Here is a 23,252-nt window from a genome sequence, read left to right as displayed (position 1 = left end):
GAGTTGGCTTAGAGAGAGAGGCCACATCTGAGCAACAAAAGAGGTTCTCTGGAGGTGAATCTTAGGCATAATTATAAGTAGGCTTAGTTTCCTGGCTGGAGTGGTTTATCTTGATTTCCAAGAGGAAACAGGACTGCTACTACACAATGGAGGTAAGCAAGAGTATACTTGGAATACAGGATATCTTCGTACTGCCATTCTCTGTGATTAACATCAGCCAAAACATACAACAATCCAATCCAGACAGAATTATTAATGGCCCAGACCCTTCAGGAACACAGGTTTGTGTCAGTCCACCAAGCAAAGAACCAAGACCAGCAGAGGTGCTTGCTGAGGGTAAAGAGAATGTGTAATGGGAAGCAGAAGAAAGTAGTTACAAATACCAGCTACGGCCACATGACCAGTTGCAGAAATGAGGGCTGTAATTGTTATTAGTATCTCTTCCCTATTTTGTTATGAATATGTTTGTTTGTATGTGTGCATATTTGGAAAATGTCCAAATCAAGGCATCATTGTGGCAATGGTCTCTTCTTGAAGACTGGCTGCCAGTGATCCTTGGCTCCCCTGTCTCATGGCAAGGCACATGGGGGCATCTGCTGCTCTGTATCCTTTCCTCCAGGTTTCATTGATTTTAGCTTCTTGCTTCTATGGCTCTCTCTCTCTGTCTGAATTTCATTCTCTTTTAAAGGACTCCATGTATAGGATTAAGGCCCATCCAGATTGAGGTGGGTCACACCTTAACTGAAGTAGCCTCATCAAAAGGTCCTATTTACAATGGGTTTGCATCCATAAGAATGGGCTAAATTTCAGAACATGTTTTTCTGGGGTACCTGCAGTTACAAATTACCATATTATCTTGTTCCCTTATCACATAAGTTGTTTTAACTACTTGTCTTAGTACTTAAAATAAAAGATATCAAGGATACGGGTGAATATTACCCAAGGACTTGCATTCTCTTCTGGGGAAAGTGTTAATGTATTTTCATTTGTAAGCAAGACTGTTTGTAGGCAAAAATATGTCAATGTTATTGTATTTATTTGGAGATTAGGTAACTTTTAAAGAGATGTGCATGGTTGCCAATTTGACAAGTGGACTGTGATGATGAAGTTCATGTGTAAATTTGGCTAGTTTATGGTGTCTAGTTGTTTGGTCAAGCAAGCACTGACCTGATTTTTTGTGAGATATTTCTTATATGGTTTCAAATCTATTATCAGTTTCTTGCATTTACAGTAAACAAAGGTGATATTGCTCAGCAACGTGAGAATTCTCCTCATTCAATCAGTTGGAAGAATGAAAAGCCAGAGGTGATGACTTCAAGCACCCAACTTCTCCTGGGAAATTCAACATTACTTTCATCAGAGTTTCGAGCTTGTGGCATGCCCTATGGAATTTGTACTTTTGGACTTGCCAATCCTCATGGTTGCTTAAGCCATGTCTTATAATTAATCCATCCAGCTTTTTATACTCTGTTGAGTTTATTTGAAGAACACTGACTAATACAGTCATTGATTATTAACTGGGTGATAGCACTTATGATGACAGATGAGACCTTACATGCACTCATATAAACCCAAAGTAATCTGCCTATTGCTTCTTCCACTTGCAACCTGCATGCTCTGACTAGTCATATAATCTGTTTACTTTGACAACTAGGAGTTATATTTTAACTTCTTGGTTGATTTTTACATTAATATAAGTATGAGGAATGGCAAAAGGAAGAGCTATTTGAAAGGAAGCAGCACATTTAACCAGGATGGCAATGAAATGGGCTTCAGTTCTTGTGCTGATACAGCTGAGTTGTTCCTTTACCTCTGGGAGTTGTGGAAAGGTGCTGGTGTGGCCAACAGAATACAGCCATTGGATCAATGTAAAGACAATACTGGATGAACTTGTTCAGAGGGGACATGAGGTCACTGTTCTGACATCTTCAGCTTCTATTCTTATTGATCCCAATGAATCTTCTACTATTAAATTTGAGGTTTATCCTACATCACTTACTAAAGATGTTTTTGAAAGTCTTTTCATGCAATGGTTAAAGAAATTGACATCTGAGCCACCAAGAGAAACATTTTTGGCATATTTTTCACTAATGCAAGAAATCTTCTGGGAGTATTCTGCTTGCATTAAAAAGTTGTGTGAAGATGTAGTTTCAAATAAGAAACTTATTACAAAACTATAGGACTCAAAGTTTGATATTGTTCTTGCAGATGCCATTGGTCCCTGTGGTGAGCTGCTGGCTGAGATTCTTAAAATACCTTTTGTGTACAGTATCCGGGCCTCTACTGGCTACACCTTTGAAAGATATAGTGGAGGACTTCTATGCCCTCCTTCCTATGTTCCTGTTCTTTTTTCAGAATTAAGTGATAAAATGACATTCATGGAGAGGGTAAAAAACATGCTATATATGCTTTATTTTGACTTTTGGTTCCAAATATTTAATGTGAAGGCTTGGAATCAGTTCTACAGTGAAGTAGTAGGTAAGTCATGTTTTGATTGATAGAATGAAGTGCCAACTTTCCTTGTGCTCTTGAAGAGGAGCTTTTAAAAATATAAAATCAGAGTAACTGATTTTTTGTAAGTGCAATGAAGAAATTAAAATATAATTTGATCTATCAATCTGATATAATGGAAAGGCTTACACTGTAGGGTCACTTAGAACCCTGTGCCCCAACACAAGGACAGGAAGTTCCAGGAAGCCATAATCTGTCAAATTAAGATAGTTAAGATTTCTTTAAACTGTTGCATAGAATTTTAATATACCACTTTTTTTCATTCATAGATTTTATTTGTTTTCATAGCAGGACTTCTGTGGCAATGTAAAATTGACTGGATCCCAAAAAAGTTTAAATGTAAAATATTAAAATATTTCATAGAATAACTCATCGATGAGTTAAGCCTATTTACTTTTAAAAAATATTTTTACTTTTGTCTTGGTAAGGGGCAAGGTGTTAGCAGCTAAAGGAGATTCACTATACTGTGTTTCAACTTTTAAAAAGTCATAATCTTCACTAAATATTTTGATGAACATAGACATGTAGATTGAGGAGTCACACACATATTTCTAGCATAAATATCTATGTATTACGGAAAATTGTTTCCTCTGGTGTAGCTCAGTTTTCTTATTTAGAAATCAATATATCCTGCTATATTACCTGAAGGATTCCTTCTTAGTGAGAGATATAGTAGCTCTATCTCAGACTCAGAAACCTATAATTTGTGTCTAAAATATCTTATTGATCTGTTAGCCTAACAGCACCAATTAAAATAATTATAAATTGTACATAGTGAAACCTGATATCATTAATGATTTCACATTCTTTCTGTAAGTGTTTCCAAACCATAACTTTTAAAGATCTAAAGTCTTGTTGTAGGGTTAGCATACAAGTTATCACTATGTATTTTTGGAAAACTATGTGTCTCCATTAAAAAATAAAGTGCCTAAATTTAAACGTGAGCCCATCTCTCTATTTCCATAGTTTCAGAAAATCCCCAGCTGTTTTTGCATATATTTTTATTTAATAAACTAATGTTATTAAGCTCCTAACATGTACCAAAGGCAGCAGTTGGTATAAGGAATTCAGTCATACTATCCAGAACCTCATAGTTTAATTGAAGAATCTGTGATTAGGGACCATCTTACTAAATGGTTGAAATCAGACCAAGTACTGCTTGGAAAGGTGTTACAATGGGTCTGACTGGATTAATTTGGTTGTGAAGCTCAAAATTCAGTTGTTTACCTTTGCATCTGTTAATTTTGCAGCTTTAGAGAGAAAACAAATGCATTGTAAATTATGTGGTGGCTAATGCTTAATAATTGTTTATGGTTGGGAATGTATATATAAATTATTGTTTTATCAAAGCAAAGGTATTTTAAACATATTTGATTACATTGTTCAAACTTCTTTCAGAAAATTACCTGGTATATTTAGATGACAATTTTATGAAGTTTTCTCCATTTTTTTTCCCACCATTTTCCTTTCAGGAAGACCCACCACATTATATGAAATGATGGGAAAAGCTGAAATGTGGTTCATTCGAACCTACTGGGATTTTGAATTCCCTCGTCCACTCTTACCACATTTTGAGTTTGTTGGAGGACTCCAGAGCAAACCTGCCAAACCCCTACCTAAGGTAAATCTATTATGGTTTATTCTCTTTGATTTGTTTTTGGATTTCCAGTTGGAATGATTCTGCATTCTTCATTCAGAATGCTTTACTCAGAGAGAGATATTTGAAGTGGGGTAAAGTGACCTGTAAATTAGAAACTCATCAATTTCTAACCACAGTATCAAGTATTAGAATTTCATTATTGGTATAGAATTTAGGTGAGATTCCTGAGAGACTGAAAATAGGGGAATTGTTCAACACATATGAAAGTATCAGTCATTGTGTTAGGGTTCTCTAGGGAAATAGAATCAACAAGAGATATCTGTAAATATAAGCTATTATAAAAGTGTCTCATGAAATTGTGGGAATGCATGAGTCCAAATTCTGTTGGGCAGGATGCACAAGTTGAAATTCCATAGAGCAGGTAGCGAACTGGCAACTCCAATGATGGTGTTTGATGAACACCTCAAGAAACACTTCACTGGCTAGCCAAAGATGAAATGAAGGTCCTTTCTCCCTCTCTCTCCCTTAAAAATCTTCAACAGATTGGATTAAGCCCAGCTGACTGAATTCTCTCATTGTGGAAGACACAGCCTTTGTTGATGTAATCAGTCACAGGGGCAGTCAATTGACTGATGATTTAATAAACCGTTGTTCTGGTTTATTAACCAGCAACAGATGTCCTTGCAGTAATGGTTAGGCCAGTGCTTGCTTGACCAGACACCATCACCTGGCCAAGTTGACACATAAACCTAACCATTACAGTCCACCCCTTGACAACTTGGCAGTTATACATTAAATCATAATTTTATCACTAAGTTGAGAACAATAACTAGCATACATTTCACCTTGCAATACTCATTTGTCCTGCATACAACCAGAAATACACTAAATCTCTCCAGGATAGGCTGCAAATCCTTGGGTGACATTGGCTCTTAAAATTGATTTCCTTCAACTTAATTACTGTGAAATGAACAATACAAAATCATGTCATATGATACAGGGATAAGATAGAAGGGATAACAAAGATATTTGCTTTATGGGCAAATACAAACATACTCAGAACATAACAAGGAGGAAATATTCATGCCATCATAGTCCTTGTTTCTGTAAGTGTTCACATGGCCATAGTTCCCATTTATCACTTCCTTCTTCTACTACCCATTCCCTCAGCAAGCAATTCAGCTGGCTGTGGTTTTTTGCCTGGTTGGGTGACCCAAACCTTCATTCCTGAAGTTTCCTGGCCAATTGATAATTCTGTGTGGATTGACTTGTTGCAGTTTTCCATTGACTTTAATCACAAGGCATAGTAGTACTAAGAGAAACCCTGAGGATCTGCTGTATTCCAGGAAAACTCTTCTTTACCTCCATTGTGTAATTGCAGTGCTATTTCCTCTTGATAGTCAGGATCAATCACCCCAGCCAGTACAGTAAACCCCTTCCTTGCCTGTTGATTCAGAGGTATGTGAAGCCCAAAGTGGTCAAGTGGCAGTCTGAACTTCCAGTTCAATGGAATTATTGTTGTGTCTTCTGGTGGAAGCACTCCTCCTTTTGGAACTAAGACTTGTAGACCAGCAGAGCTTAAGATGGCAGGAGCAGGAAGCCAAAATTTTCCTAATGAATCACTAGGAATGATAGTGAGTGGTGTCACTGCTATTTCCACCCCATGATTCCTGGACCCATGAATCCTGGCTATGGGAGAAAAAGCTCCATAGAATGGATGCTGATTCAGAGTATACACAGCTTCCTGGAACACATTGCCCTATCCATGCGGGGTATTGCCATCTAGTTGGCACCATAATTGAGTCTTCAAGCAGCCATTCCACCATTTGCTGTAAAGTGGGTTCCTTGGTCAGAAGGAATGCTGTGTGGAATACCATGATGGTGGATAAGGCATTCTGTAAGTCCATGGATGGTGGTTTTGGCAGAAGCACTGTGTGCAGGAAAGGCAAACCCATGACTGGAGTATGTGTCTATTCAGTGAGAACAAATTGCTGCCCCCTTCATGATGGATGCAGCCCAATATAATCAACCTGCCCCCAGGTTGATCACCTTGGGTAATGGAGCCATACTGGGAACTGCGTGTGGGTCTCTGCTGCAGGCAGATTGGGCACTCAGGAGTGGCTATGGCCAGGTTGTCCTTGGTGAGAGAAAGTCCATGTTGTTGAGCCCATGCATAACCATACTGCCATGACCACTTTGCTCATACACCCATTGGGCAATGACAGGAGCGGCTGGGCAAAGACTCTGAATAGTATACACTGAATGGGTCACCCTATCCTCTAGATTAAAATCTTTCTCTTCTGAAGTCACCCTCTGGTGAACAGTCACATGGGACAAAAATATCTTCATGTTTTCTGCCCATTCAGAGTGTTCTATACACATACCTCTTCCCCAGACTCCTTTGTCACCAATTCTCCAATCATGTTCCTTCCAAGTCCCTAACCATCCAGCCAAACCATTAGCAACAGCTCATGAGTCAGTACATAAATAACCCACTGACCAGTTCTCCTCCAAGCAAAATGAACAATCACATGCACTGCTTGAAGTTCTGTGCACTGGGAGGATTTCCCCTCTAAGGTGTCCCTCATGGACATCCCAGAAAAGGGTTGCAGTTCTACAGTTGTGTACTTTCAGGTTGTGCCTGCATGTTGTGCAGAACCATCTGCAAACCAGGCCCGTTTTCTATTCCTCAGACAACTGATTGTAAGGAACTCCCCAAGATGCCATAGCAGTAGGTAATGTGGAAGGAGTGGGTGCTATGGGCATTTGGGCCACTTCCTCCTGTAACTTACTTGTGCCTTCAGGACCCACTCAAGCTCTATCTCGTATAGGGAATTTCCAATTTATTATGGAGTGTTGCTGTGCACACCCAACTTTATGGCTTGGTGGTTTGGAGAGCACCCAGCTCCTGAAAGGTAACTCAGGTCTCATGGTAACTTGGTGGCCCCTGATTAAGCATTCTGTCTCTAGTAAGGCCCAATAGCAGGCCAAAAGTTGTTTCTCAAATGGAGAGTAGTTACCTGCAGAGTATGGTAAGGCTTTACTCTAAAATCCTAAGGATTTGCTTTGTGATTCTCCTATAGGAGCCTGCCAAAGGCCCCAAACAGCATCTCTGTTTGCCACTGACACTTGCAGCACCATTCGGTCAGCTAGATCATATGGTCTAAGTGGCAGGGCATCTTGCACAGAAGCCTGAACCTGTTACAGGCCTCATCTTGTTCTAGTAACCACTCAAAACTAGAAGCTTTTCTGATCACTTGGTAAATGGGCTGGAGTGGCACACCCAAATGAGGTATATGTTGTCTCCAAAATCCAAAGAGGCTGATTAGGCATTGTGCCTCTTTTTTGGTCACAGGAGCAGCCAGATGCAACAGCTTATCCTTTACCTTGGAAGGGATAAATTGGCATGCCTCACAACATTGGGCACCTAGAAATTTCACTGTGTTGGAAGGCCCCTATATTATTGTTGGACTTATCTCCCAACATCTAACATGCAAATACCTTGCCAACAAATCTAGAGTAGTCACTACTTCTTGCTCCCTAGGTGCAATCAACATGATTATCATCAATATAATTGACCAATGTGATGTCTTGTGGGAGGGAGAAATGATCAAGATCTCTATGGACAATATCATGACATAGGGCTGGAGAGTTGATATACCCCTGAGTTAGGACCATGAACATATACTACTGGCCTTGTCACCTGAATGCAAATTATTTCAGGTGGTCCTTACTAACAGCTACTGAGAAAAAAAGCATTTGTCACATCACTAGGTGCATACCAGGTACCAGGGGAAGTTTTGATTTGTTCAAGCAATGATACCACATCTGAAACAGCAGCAGCAAATAGAGTCCCCATGTAGTTATGCTTATGAAAATCCACTGTCATCCTCCAAGAATCATCTGTTTTCTGCACAGGCCAAATAGGAGAGTTGAATGGGGATGCATCTTTCAAGAGCTTAAGTGTGGCATTAATCTCTGAAATCCCTCCATGAATCTGGTATTGTGTCTGGTTTACTATTTTGCTAGTCAGGGGCAGTTCTACTGGCTTCCACTTGGACTTTCCTACCATAATAGCCCTCACTCCACAAGTCAGGGAGCCAATGTGAGGATTTTCCCAGTTGCTGAGTATGCCTATTCCACTCTTGCATTCCAGAACTGGGGAAATAACCACAGAATGGGTCCAGGGACCCCTTGAGCCCACTGTGAGGTGGGCTTGAGCTAAAACTCCATTGATCACCTGACCTCCATAAGTCTCTACTCTGACTGGTAGAGCAGAGTGATGTTTTGGGTCTCCTGGAATTAATGTCACTTCTGAACCAGTGTCTAATATTTCCCAAAATATCTGATCATTTCATTTTCCCTAATGCACATTTACCCTGGTAAAAGGCCGTAGGCCCCCTGGGGAAGGCTGGGAGGAAGATTAACAGTATAAATTTTGCAGTGTAACAGGTCCCTTCCCCAATGGTACCCAACCTTCCCCTCATTCAAGGGGCTCTTAGTCTCTAAACTATCTGAAGTCTGGGAATTGATTAAGGAGCTGTGACTCTCTGTTTTTATTATTCAAGGTAGGCTTTTGATCACTTGACCTAGAATTCTTCTGATCATGTAGATCAAACAAGTATTAATAGACTGTCCATTCATTTTACTTCTAGGTACTCCATGATCTACTAGACAATGCCATAAGTCTCTGTGCATCAGATTATTTTGACTGCTGTTTTGAGCCTGTTTTCCATTATGGTAGACACTCCCACCTTGTCTTCGGTGATTAACTGCTGCCTCATGGTTTCTGCCAATTCAGGATATGATTATCCCCATTTTGTTTAAGGATTCCAGCTCAGTGACAGCAGTTCTCACAGTAATACCTGACTTACAGAGAAGGGTGACTACAGAGCTCTTCAGGGATGATTCAGATAGTCTCACAAATTTATGCCTCACAGTCCTGGTAAAAGGTGTGTCCTCTGGACATTCCAGAGTGTGTGAGCAGGTCTTCCATTATAAATCCACTCTAACATTTCAATCTCTGTAAACCTTTGAGTACCCACCTCTACATTATACCAGGGCAGTTCTGGCATTTTGACTTCAGGTAATGTTGGCCACCTTTTGATCCATGTTTTAGCCAACTACCCAAACAACTTGTTAACACCCTTTCTAATCACTCAAGCTACAACAATGAATGCAGAATCTCTGCTTAGTGGGCCCATATCAATAAATTCAGCCTGATCCAACTTTATATTCCTTCTGTCATTATCCCATACCCTTAATATCCATTCCACATCTTTTCCTCTGATTTCTGTCTATATAAGCTGGAAAACTCATTCAGTTCTTTTGGAATATTATGTATGTCCTCATGGGTCACACTTTTTACCTCACCATTCGGGGCCTTTTGAGACTTTAGTCTAGTTGTAGCTCTTGAAGCAAAGACTGATGGTGGAGGTGGGTCATGAAAATAATTAGAAGTAGCCCTCAAACTATTTATCTCAGGACATTCCATTACAATTTCATCTCTTCAAACAGGATTAATCTCTCCAGACAGAGGAGGGAGGGCTGCTTCCTCAGGGGAGGTGGTTGTAAGTTTAGCAGGCACTGAAGGTGTAATATCTTTTGGTGGAGGTTGATGACAGGCTCCTGAAGGCAGATTGGAGGTGGCAAGCTATTTCCTCAAAGCTAGCTGGAGGCTGCGTAGTTGTCACCTCAGGGCAGACTGGAGATGGGGAAGCTGTTTCCTCAGGGCAGACCGTTCCATGTACATCTAGCAAAGACTCAGCAGAATCCAGGGTTCCAATGTCCTCACTGCCGTTATTATCAATCCATATGTCCCCATCCCATGTTTCAGGATCCCATTCTTTTCCATTCAATGCCTTTATCTTTATAGCAGACTCCCTGTGAGGTTGAGATTTTAGTTTACCTTGTAAACATGTTACTGACACAATGAGACTCTGGGTCTGGTTTTCAGAAATCTCAAATCTGCAGCAATAAGATTTTCTTTCAAGGCACACAAAAAAACCTTTACATATGTCATATGGCTCTTAAGTTTTATGAAGCCTTTGGCTCATCCCTTTGTCTTATAACTTCACCCAGCTTATGTAAGAACAACCAACCAACATCATTATAGCTCTTAACTCTTCAAAACTCTGTTAAGGTATCAAAATACTGTCATCCAGAGCCTTGCTTTGTACAAGAGTATGATTAAGAGAATCAAATGGTGATATTTTGCATATCTCCGTTGTCAACCAGGCCATGGACTGTCAGTGCCATCTTGATTATTGGAAATGTAGTCAATAGTGCCTTTGAATCTAATCAGAGTAGAAAATCAATTGTAAAAGCCCATTTTAAGATTCTGTTTCTCAAGAACCACCACACTTCTGGTACTATGTTGTATTAGTTAAGGTTCTCTAGGGAAACAGAATCAACAAGAGAGATCTGTAAATATAAGATTTTATAAAAGTGTCTCATGAACTGTGGGGATACAAGGTTCTAAATTCCATAAGGCAGGCAGTGAACTGGCAACTAAAATGAAGGTGTTTGATGAACACCTCAGGAAATGCTTTGCTGACTAGTTGAAGAAGTGAAGGTCGTCTCTCTCTCTACCTTAAACGTCTTCAACTGATTGGACTAAATCAAGCTGACTGAATTCTTCCATTGAGAAAGACATGCCCTTTTTTTTTTGATGTAATCGGTCACAGATGCAGTCAATTGATGATTTAATAAACCATTCTTCTGGTTTATTAAGCAGCCACAAATGTCCTTGCAGTAATAGTTAGGACAGTGCTTGTTTGACCAGATACCTGGACAACATCACATGGCCGAGTTGACACATGAACCTAAGCATTACAGTTATTCATTCAAAGAATGTGATAAGAGTGGTTTCCATATTCCAGGTGAGCTAAGTTCTGGATATGCAGAGAGACAAAGTAGACACAATTTATATCCCCACACATCTTATGTTTCTACCTGGAAAGGTAGAACATAAACAAGTAACAAAAATAAAGTGTGGGATGTGTTATAATAAGGAAAGACCACTTTACTAAGGAAAAGTTCATTAGGGATCACAAAAAGTAACCCAGAGTCATTGATAATTAAGGTGACACCTGCAGCATGTGTAAGAAGAAGTGGAAGAGGTGGGGGCAAAGAGGGAGACACAAAAGGAAAGCAGCAAGAGCAGTAATGAAAGGTCCCAAGAACTCCAAGGTTAGGCTAGGAGGAAGAGGATGAGTGAAGAGGCACCAGATTCTAGAGAGGTAAGTTGGGGCCAGATAATATTAAGGAGATGAAACATCTATTAAAGGCATCAGAGAACCCACGTGTGCCGGTTTGAATGTATTACGTCCCCCAGAAAAAGCCATATTCTTTGATGCAAACTTCTGGGGCAGACAGAATAGTGGGGATTAAGTTGGAATGTTTGAATTAGTTTGTTTGCATGGAGATGCGCCCCACCCAACTGTAGATGATAACTGATGGGATATTTCCATGGAGGCATGGCCACACCCATTCAGGGTGGGCCTTGATCAGTGGAGCCATATAAATGTGCTGACTCAAAGAGATGGAACTCAGTGCAGCTGTGAGTGATGTTTTGAAGAGGAGCAAGCTTGCTAGAGAGGAATGTCCTGGGAGAAAGCCATTTTAAAACCAGAACTTTGGAGCAGACTCCAGCCATGTGCCTTCCCAGCTAATAGAGGTTTTCCGGACGCCATTGGCCATCTTCCAGTGAAGGTACCCGATTACTGATGTGTTACCTTGGACACTTTATGGCCTTAAGACTGTAACTGTGTAGCCAAATAAACCCCCTTTTTATAAAAGTCAATCCATCTCTGGTGTTTTGCATTCTGCAGCATTAGCAAACTAGAATAGATTTTGGTACCAGAGAAGTGGGGTGCTTTTGCTGCTGAGTTTGCAAATACCAAACATGTTGGAACAGCTTTTTAAATGGATAAGGGGAGGACTGTGGAAGAATTATGAGGAGCTTGATAGAAAAGGCCAAAACTGCTTTAAAGAGACTGTTTGTGGAAATACGGACTCTAAAGATACTTCTGACGAGGCCTTGAACAGAGATGATGAATGTGTTGTTGTGAATTGGAAGAAAGGCGATCCTTGTTTTAAAATGGCACAGAATTTGGCAAAATTGAGTCCTGGTGTCAGATGGAAGGAAGAATTTGAAAGCAACAACCTGGAATACTTAGCTGAGGAGATCTCCAGACTACGTGTGGAGGATGTAACCTGGCTTCTCCTTGCAGCTTATAGAAAAATGCGAGCAGAGAGAGATAAATTTAGAACTGAACTCTTGGGTTCAAAGAAACCAGAAGCTGATGGCTTGGAAAATTATGAGCTTCCAGGGGGTGGAATCCCTGAAGCTACAGCCCAACATGAGGATGTAACCAAACATGGAACCCAGCCACCATTTCACTACAAGCCAAGATTGGAGATGGAATTATCCAGAAAGGATTTGTGGAAAGTCCTATTGTCTGATGGCTTTGACCACTGCATGCTTCATGCAAAGCCAACGGAATTTTTGCGAGATCTTTATAGACAGAGCCATTGCCGGTCTGGACTGGAGGAGACAGACAAGGAAAAAATTAAAGGAAAAATCTCTTCAAGGTCACAGCCATGGATGTTGAGGTCTGGAGTCAGGAGGTTGCGGGCTGGGAGAGCAGAACAGCCCACATGCATGGAAAGGGTGAGTTTGCCCTGGAGGTTGAGGGCAGGCTTTCCACCTCGATGCTCTGGAAGAGTTTTGCCACCTCAGGTCCCAAAGAGGGTGGAGCACATTTCCAGGAAATTGGGGAGAGCCTGGCTGCCACCACACTATTCTGAAGGGGTTCAGCATGTGCCCCGGAGATGGAAGGGAATCCGTGAGCTGCCCTGATGTTTGAGGAGGGTGGGGCCGAGAAGGTGGTCTCCCCAATGTGTGGAAATGTTGGAGCACTCACCTAAGCATTTGGAGAGGAAAGGGCTGCCAGAAAGGCCCTTAGGAAGGGTTAGACTCCCACTCTCTCAAGCCCCAAGGATGCAACGTCATTCTGTAAATGACTCTCAGACTTTGAAATCTAATGGAGTTTGTCCTGCGGGTTTTAGGAACTGTTTTGGTCCTGTTAACCCTGTTTTCCTTACTCTTTCTCCTTATGGCAATGGGAATGTTTATCCTATGAATGTCCCTCCTTTGTATATTGGAAGCATATAACTTGTTCTAAGTCCACAGATCCAAAGCTAAAGGAAAAGTATGCCTTAGGACTGACCATGCCTATATTTGATTTTGATGGGATCTTGTACTTAACTATTTTTACTGAAATGATTTAAGTTTCTGTGGTATTGTGGAATGAATGTATTTTGTATTTGGAAAGAATATGTTTTTCTGGGGTCCAGGGGGTGGAATGTGCCGGTTTGAATGTATTATGTCCCCCAGAAAAAGCCATATTCTTTGATGCAGTCTTGTGGGGCAGACATAATAGTGGGGATTAAGTTGGAATGTTTGGATTAGGTTGTTTTCATGGAGATGTGCCCCACCCAGCTGTGGGTGGTGACTCTGGTGGGATACTCCCATGGAGGCATGGCCCCACCCATTCAGGGTGGGCCTTGATCAGTGGAGCCAAATAAATGAACTGACTCAAAGAAAAGGAACTCAGTGCAGCTGTGAGTGCCATTTTGAAGAGGAGCAAGCTTGCTAGAGAGGAATGTCCTGGGAGAAAGCCATTTTAAAACCAGAACTTTGGAGCAGACTCCAGCCATGTGCCTTCCCAGCTAACAGAGGTTTTCCGGACACCACTTGCCATCCTCCAGTGAAGGTACCTGATTACTGATGTGTTACCTTGGACACTTTATGGCCTTAAGACTGTAACTGTATAGCCAAATAAACCCCGTTTTTATAAAAGCCAGTCCATCTCTGGTGTTTTGCATTCCACAGCATTAGCAAACTAGAACACCATGAAAGGAATTAAACAAAGGAGCACTCTGAATAGTGTTCTTTTTGTGAATACCCCTCAAGATGCAGTTACTGAATTGAATGGTAGAGAAGCAAGACTGTTGAAAGGGAGATCAGATAGGAGGTTGGTACAGGAGTTTAGACAACAGATGATGGGAAATTAGATTAGAAAGTTCACAGACCGAAGACCATATCTACTTCTAATTTAGTACCAACTTCATGTTGTTACATGGAAAAAATTAGTAAATACATGTAAAGTATTTAAAATGTCTCTGGCATGTAATAAGTGACCCCAAAGTAATATTAACTATTGTCATAAGTAATGTTAGCTATATTCATTGATGTTATATTTTGTTACCATTAATAATACTATTATTATCTAATATGTACAAGGCACTTTAGATATAATTCCTCATTTAATAATTGGCTATCCTACTGATCAAGAGAATTTTATTCTCTACTCCTAGAAAACAGATATCCTCTGCAGTTGTTTAAAAGTAGATGTGCTGCTGAGTGAAATAAGTAAGGCACTTAAGGGCAAATATTGTATAACTTCACTTATATGAAATCTCTAGAAATTACAAATTCATAGAGACAGAAAATAGATTTTACATTGCCACAATACAAGAGAGAAAAGAAGGAAGAATGGTTGCTTGGTGGATATAGAGTGTTAGAAATTTTAGAAAGTTGAAAATGAAATGGCAAAAATAATGTAGATGTATAAGTTTTGGCAACCAGATGAGCAAATTGAAATGTTAAAATTTTAGTTGACCAGTATTCGAGTGTAGATGAAAGACCATCCCTCAACAGTATAAATGTGTCCCCAACAATATTTGCAGCCAAACCCAGAATTTACTCTTTTACCCAGCATTTAAACAATTCCTCCTTTGGGATCTCAGAGTCACACATTTTAGACATAAAGAAGATACTGTATTCTATCAGAGCAGAGTTTTTCTGCTGTACATCAAGTCTAGAGGAAAACCTCAGTAAAGTTCCTTTGGGAAACATGGATCTTTTCTACATCATAGCTGTCTGACAGGATAAACAGCAAGCAATTATACCCCATGTATATAATAAAGACCATAAATTCTGTGTATTTATGAAAAAATACCAAATAATTTCTACCTTTTATGTTTAGTTTCTTAGCTGCTAGGACAAATATACAATGGATTTGAGTTAAAAGGAATCTATTGGCTCATGGTTTCAGGAACAAGAAGGCTTGCTTCCTTGTGGGGTTGGCATCTTTTGGCTGACAAGTGATTTTAGGGTTCCTGACTTTTGTGTCGCACAGCAATGCACATGGTAGCACCTTCTTTCTCTTCCTGGTTCTATTGACTTTCAGCTTTGGGCTGTTCCTCATGGCTTTTTTTTTTCTGTGGCCTTCTCTATAAAGCTTCCAGCAACAGGATTTTCACCAATCTGGATTCAATTTAGCCACACCTTAACTGATTCACCTCATCAAAAGGTCCTATTTACAATGGGTTCACACCCATTGGTAAGGATAAAGATTGAGAGCATGTTTTTCTAGGGTACCTAGCTCTAAGTCAACACAATTTGTATCTGAAACTGCCCTTGCTTTGGCATTGCAAGAGAATTCTGTCAGCACATAGGATACTATTCCTTATGAATGAAAGCAAGACTGTAATATATTTTAAATTAATATCACACCTTTAGGACAAATAAAAGCAACCTTTTTTTTTACTGCATTATTATATGTTGCTCTTTTGTTATGGATCACATTCTTTCTTCACAGGAAATGGAAGAGTTCGTCCAGAGCTCTGGAGAAAATGGCATTGTAGTGTTTACTCTTGGGTCAATGGTCAGTAACATGACTGAAGAAAAGGCCAATGTGATTGCATCAGCCCTTGCCCAGATTCCACAAAAGGTTAGATAAAGGCTTACTGCTGAACAATCAGTTAATCAGTCTGTCTGATTATGGAAATTTTCTGGAGGAAGATAAACTGTTATGATAGTTCCAATTTATCTCAGAATTCAAGTTGAAAATAAAAATATAGATTTTAGATGCTAAAATAATTCAGAGGGTATTTTTTATTGCTAATCACTGTTGCTTGACATAATGTGTTTAGAAAGAAATATATTTTATAAGAGGTATAGTGTGTAGTTTGTGTATTGTAATGGCATCATGGCCAAGTACCCAGAAATCACTGAAGTCTGTTCTTTCATTTGCTCCTTTCCTTGACAAGATTCTTAGGACAGTGTACACACTGCAGGCATTATCAGAAAGAATAAAATTTAAATGGTAATTGCACCAGCACATCTGAGCAACAAAGAGGCACTCAGGGGGGAGACTCTTAGGCACAATTATAAGCAAGTTTACTTTTGAACTAAACTTTATATTCTTATCTGATCTAACCTTTTCCTAATCACCTATGTTAGTTTCTGCTAAGACCCTGAAATGACTTTAACATTCACATACCAAATACAAGTGAAACACCAGTAAAGAATACTCCCATTCATGAGGATTGTTTGGGAATTCCATGATCAGCATCGTAGTGAGCATGGAAGTGACTTGGATATGGGAGGCCATGCCAGTCACTGTTGTCAATGCTTTGTGCTGCTACTCCTTCTCCTATTATCATAATGGTCAGTTTGTTAATAGGATCAGCTAAACAAAATTTTACATAATCAGAAATTTTGGATTTTTTCCCAATACCCAAATTGTTATTTATGAATTATCAATGAGCTCTTCTTTTCTTTTAAGTTACTTCTAGACCAGCCTAGCAATAGTGATAACACTTTGGATTCATGTCAAAATTGCCACTTGAAATTTACTTGGAAGTAGTGGTTTATAATTTGTGATGTAAAAGAAATCATGGTTACTCCCTCAGCTTAATTAACTTCTCACAAATAGCTGTTTGCACAGATTTGCTAACTTCAATCAAATAATGTAGAAAGCTAACAAAATACTTTATGCAACAAGTGCCTACAGGTAAATTCCCTTGATATCACTCAAAACAAACAAAAAACCCATGAGTTTAATACTAAATTTGGAAGATGAGAGTTTGTATAACAAATAGATAAGGTGAAATAAATGTGTAGGTCATAAGAATTTACTATTTTTTCTGCACTATAATTATAATGATGGCCTAACAGCTTCTTAAATACTTGAATTTGTTATTGATAATCTCATTTGTCTTAGTTACTATGTGTGAAACATCATAGTTACATACCAGATCAGATATAAATATAAATAGATTGAATGTGCATATTTCTATTTACTTCAGTGTTTTATTAGCTCCAATTTCTTAACATCTCTTGATCTCATTTCCTTATCTGTCATATGCAAGGGGTTGACCAGATGATGCTTAATCTACTTAGAAGTAAAATTTGCTGTAACTTTGTGGTTCTACTCATGGAATAAAGCATTTTCTTCATCTTAATAGGTTCTGTGGAGATTCAATGGCAAGAAACCAGATACCTTAGGACCCAATACTCGGCTCTATAAGTGGGTCCCACAAAATGACCTCCTTGGTAAGAATGAATAACAAACACTGAAAATGTGAGTTACAGCCAATCAGATGATAATAATTTAACAGGAAAAGAATTTATCAGATATTCATTATTGAAAACCTCAAAAATAAAACATAATTTCTTTATATTTATTTTCCAGTCTGAGTGGGGGGAAAGGAAGAAATACAGGATTTAAAATTTTATTATCCACTGTCACATTCTGAGAGCCAGAATCAAAGTATCTTTATTTCAGGAGTAATTACCTCTTATTTGGAATTTTTCAATAACTTCTTAGATGAGCTCTCTCTCTCCTTATTCATTCTTATCACACCTATTCTTTCCCCTATGTAGTGTTTCAAGTGCCAGTGGACATTAACAGCCATTCTTTCGAATCAGTGACTCTCCATTTTCCACAGGAAAACATCCAAAAATATTATCATGAAGTGATAAAACATTTTATGATGAAGTGTTGCCTTACATCCTTCTGATTACAGCACCAACACTTCACACTTTCTCCTGCCTTGGACACCCTAAATGTCAGACTCAGTGACTACTCTGTCTTTAAGAGGATATACTCTAAGATGACCTCTTTTTGCACATGATGTTATTTTATCCTGAATGTTCTCCTTCAACTTGTCCACCTGGCAACCTTCCCTTCATCTTTCAAGTCTCAAGGCACACAGCATTTCTTCCAGGAAGACTTCACTTACCTCTCCAACATGCTTAGTTGCTTCTTGCTCTGAGATCTGAAAACAATTAAGTACAGTTTCATGGGGACAATAATCTATTATCTAGAAAATACTTTCTCATGCACTGCCTTATATTGCCCACTTCTCATTTTATTTGCAAGACATAATTAATTTTGCTAAATTTTTCCCAATCCTAGGTCATCCAAAAACCAAAGCTTTTATAACTCATGGTGGAACCAATGGCATCTACGAAGCTATCTACCACGGGATCCCTATGGTGGGCATTCCTTTGTTTTGGGATCAATTCGATAACATCGCTCACATGAAGTTCAAGGGGGCAGCAGTGAGTCTGGACTTTTTCAAATTGACAAGCACAGATCTACTTAATGCTTTGAAGACAGTCATCAATGACCCACTGTGAGTTGTACCAAAAAAAAGGTTTTTTTTCCTGGTGTTAGGAGGAAGATGTGTCAGAGTTTTGAGGAAAGTGGAGAAGTTTTAGAACACTCAATAGGGAGAATGAAAGGAATCACTAAAAATGGTAACATTGAGAACAAAGTTGAAGCAGGGAATCAAAAATATTATAATATTTCTAATCTGCACAATCAGTTTGCTTTCAGCATTAAGAATACATCAAGTGTTTTAAACAATTCTAAAGTGGGTCCCCCTCCCCAGTAAATCAGCAAGACTTAATAAACCTCAATTCCCAGTACATTTAAGAATTCCAAAAATTTCTGTTTTAACATTTTAATCCCATTAATGATAAATGGTAAACACATTGGACCTAAAATTTATCCAATTAAGTCTTTTGAAAAAAGGGATACTAATAAATGCATACAAATTCTTAGGTGTTTTGGTTGTGGTTGTTTCTGCCTTATTTGGAGGAATTATAAAATAAAAAAGTGATTAACATGGAAGAAGTACATTGGAATATTTCAGTTCAAAAGCCAAAATTCCTGAAAACAGAAATATTTGGTGCCCAATTTATCTGAAGGTATACATTGATTTCAGTTTCGTTGTTACTATTATTATTATAGAATTATAATTAATCAGGTCTATTGCTTTGAAATAATTTTAGAGGAAATAAACCATTTTATTTGAGAATATATTAATAATAATATTTGAGAATATGTTGACAATAATAGTGCAGTAGACACTTATATTTTCAAAGAAGTGTTATTTCCATGTCAACCACAACTATTGCCTATACTAGAGGGCACCACATAAATCAATTTTATTTTTCATTATTATATAAAGGACTATACCTTTCATTTGATGGATTCACTCATGTAAAAGTACATCTTTCCAGTATAGATGTTTTTCTATTTTTTAATTTTTAAGAAACATAAAGCTGTCAGTGAAAAATGAAGATAAATTCTTTATTTGCTGATATTTATGGTATGCGAGGCATTATACTAGTTTTTTGCATGTATTAAGACACTTCTTCATTACAGTCTTTCTATATTGTATTACAGAAATATTTCTGGACTGGTGCCATCCTCTCAAAAACTCAGCCCTCACATTGTGATTTTAAAATAACAGGGAGGCAAGTCACTTCCATAGCTGTTAATAAAATGCTATATTGTTACAGCACTTTGGAATTCAAAGTTAATAAATGATATAACTCTATGGCTTCTTCCCCATCTATTAGTCCGTAATCTTTTTCAACAGTAGAAACAAATGAACTGCAATGCCTCAAAGTAAAATGTTTAGCAACCTTCAGAGAATAAATATTAATACTAATAAGGACAACTAAAGTTATAGTAGTAAACATTAACTGAGGAAACTGCATGATAGGAACAATACTAAGTATTCTAAGAATTAATCCATTATGCCTCACAATAATCAGATAAGAAAATTACTATTCCTATCAATTCCTTTTAACAATGAGAAAACTGAGGCATAGAGAAAATGAAAAAGCAGACAGTGAATATCAGAGTTAAAAGTCAAACCCAGGCAGCCCACTTTCACTCTTCTAACCACAAAATCACTGAACCAAGGTCAATTCCAATTTTGGGCAATACCAACTCCTGACCAGCTCTTTGTAAACATGTCCCTGGACCTCATCAGGGTTCTGCCTCCTCTCTCTGGATTATACTAACCTGCACCGTGTAAACCAAGTCCATCAGTAAGTCTACTGGATAATTCAAGTTCTGAATTCTCAAGTGATTTCTTTCTTTCTTTTTTTCCCTTTTGGTATTTGGCTCATTCTATTCCTCCCCCATATTCCCTCTTTCTATACTTCTTGAAATCTGATGCAAACAAAAAATTCCAGTCCACAATCTGTGATCTGTATAATCATTTGAAGAAGACAATATATTTTTTATGTAGCCCTCATTTTTACCCTCTGCATGAATATTTCATGTTTATATTTTCTAGTTCATTCTCTAAGTTTACATCTGTTTTATTTTCCCTCAGCTATAAGGAGAATGCCATGAAGTTATCAAGAATCCACCGTGACCAGCCCATAAAGCCCCTGGACCGAGTGGTCTTCTGGATCGAGTTTGTTATGCGCCACAAAGGAGCCAAGCACCTCAGGCCAGCTGCCCTCGACTTGACCTGGGCACAGTACCACTCTCTGGATGTAACTGGATTCCTGCTGGCCTGTGTGGCAATTGTCACTTTCCTTATCATAAAGTGTTGCTTGTTTGGCTATAGAAAGTTTGTGAAGACAGGGAAGAGGGAAAAGAAAGAGTAGAGTTCCTTGAGACCTAAGGCTATTAGGCATGGTAGGTAGGCTCACTTCCTTTAATTCAACCACTATGTTTCAAGTTGTGAGTTAACTCTACCCTCACAGGGGACTAAATATGAGTGTGTTTTGTTTTTTTTTTTTGATAAATTATTCCGCAATATTCATCAATTCCATTCATCAATCTAAGAGGCAATGGTTCCTGGGGACATAAAGTTAGATTATATTCAAGGTATGATTCATATTTTGTAAATCCTTCAAAAATTCCACTTTGGTGCTGATTTATTTATAGTTCCATAACTTTTAAACAAAATGAGACTCATTGAAGTCTCAAACTACTGACTTGAGAAGATCAGAAAATTTGAAGTTTTTACTGTACATTTTCACAAATTTCTTCTATATAATGTAGATGCATTCAAATGGCATGCATTTGTCCCTCAAGAAGAATAAAAAACATTTCTTCAGGGAAATTTTCTTTATTTCAGGTATTTTGAATGGTCCTAACCGACCTTCTACCTAGAACTATGAAACCTGAATTAAGTCTTTGGTTAAAAGAACTGAAGATATTTTCTACACAAGACTTCAAATATGCTGGAGTTACTGTCCTTGCTTTCTTGAACAATGCTTCATAATTGGATAGTAAATCACAAAGTTCTTAAAATCCAACAATCACAATTACTGAATAGAAGGGTAATTCCTGGGAAAGGATGTGTCTTCCTGCCATTACCAACTCGCAGGGTTATTCCAGTGCCCTCTATTGATGAAGCTTTTCTATTCAGCCAGTTAGTAAAGAAGAAATGTTTACAAGGTCCAGATTCAATAGCACAAAGCTGAATTTGGATGTTAGAGGCATTAAATTGCAAACTGACACAACAGACTATGGTATGTCAAAATTTCTCACTTGTTGGAATCCCAAAGGTTTTTATACTTTTGGGCACTGCCTTATGGTAAGATTCAGATGAGCAAGGGGCATGACTTTCTTTTAAAACTGAAGTTTATGAAAGCAGGGTATATGGAGGGTAGGCAATGAATAGAGAATCCTGACAAAGATCAACATACAGTAGGTCCACTGGGTCTTCAGCACCACCAGTGGTCATTTTCTTGGTCCCAAAATGTATAATCAGAATAGACATAGTTGCAGATTGGGTTTTTGGTTGCAGTAGTAGCTGGCTTAGTTTTGGTTGGGCTCATGTATAGGCTTAATCTCTGCCTTGAGCCCCAATCTGCTCATGTACCATCAAGCAGCACTGGATGGGTCAGTTATTTGGTGCCTCTCTATTGTGGATATTAGTTTTTACAAATCCAAAGTATATGAAAATTACCTAACTGGTATAACAATCAAACTCCTAATTATTTATCGGGTTGACTATCGTTTCATACCTTTATGCATGTTTATTGCTCTGTGTTCATGAATTATACTCATCTTCTATTTTGATGTTTTTTTGCTGACTCTTCTTTGATGTAGAGATGGTATAAAGAGTATATTTGCATATTTGCTGTTCATGAAAAAAAGACAAAAAAGAAAAACACACAGTAGCATCCTGGGTCACATATTCTGGATGACAGTGGCTCAATGTAACTGGCAAAGAAATGAGGTCAATGAAGTTAAGGTGAACTCTGATAAAAATTAATCCAAAATACAAGGTCAGAGAAGATGAGCTTTTGGAACTGAGTAGATCATTCATAGGGAGGACATGCAAGTTGCAAGACCCAGGTTAAAAAAAAGTGATGCAAATGCATTGAATCAGATCACATATGTTGCAACAAGTGGTGGTTTAAGGCCAGAAAAACAACTAGGAACAAGAGAGCTTCAGTAGGGCCCTAATGTCAGATGTTAACAAATAACACTTTTATATTTTCATCAGTCATCTGGTAATTCCTAGAAGCTTTATTTGATTCCTATTGAAGGCTGTATCAGTCTTAAGTTCAATCAGGAAAACAGAAACCATCTACATACTTTAAGTAGAAAAAGATTTAATAAAAGATATTAAATGCTTATAATTCCAATTTCCAATAGGCTAGACAAGCAAAAGACAGGAAAGACTATCATGTACTGTCAGATTTGCCTGTTGTCCAAAATATCAGGATGTTGCTAATGCTGTCTATATAAGGAAAATGGAGGTAGCTATCTTCAAGAGTCACAGCTACCCCACAGCCTCAGGATGGGGGACAGTGGTGTTGATAATCATGGAAAACCTCACAATGGAGATATCACATCTGCTCATGTTCATTCATCTTCCCACTTCTGCTAGAGGAAGAATAAAATGACTTCTTTCTTATGTATGTCCTCTCAAATATGACAGCACATAACTCACATCCAAAACTTTCAAGGCAAGAGAGTCTAGAAAACATAATTCCAAGTAAAACACAAGAGAG

At 38.5% G+C, this 23,252-nt stretch overlaps 1 protein-coding gene across 1 annotated transcript; it reads left to right on the top strand.

Moving 5' to 3' along the window:
• The first annotated feature begins 1,754 nt into the window (after positions 1–1,754).
• Positions 1,755–22,311, top strand: LOC119529471 (UDP-glucuronosyltransferase 2B31-like). The gene is given in 6 exon segments (XM_037829917.1): positions 1,755–2,478; positions 3,984–4,132; positions 15,781–15,912; positions 17,432–17,519; positions 18,385–18,604; positions 20,606–22,311. Coding segments are annotated over 6 exon segments (1,593 nt in total). The 3' UTR covers positions 20,886–22,311.
• Positions 22,312–23,252: the final 941 nt, after the last annotated feature.

The sequence above is a fragment of the Choloepus didactylus genome, chromosome 3, assembly GCF_015220235.1.
Source record: "Choloepus didactylus isolate mChoDid1 chromosome 3, mChoDid1.pri, whole genome shotgun sequence".
Lineage (NCBI taxonomy): Eukaryota > Metazoa > Chordata > Mammalia > Pilosa > Megalonychidae > Choloepus > Choloepus didactylus.
Note: the sequence above shows the minus strand (reverse complement) of the source record. Positions and strands in the feature narration are given on the sequence as shown.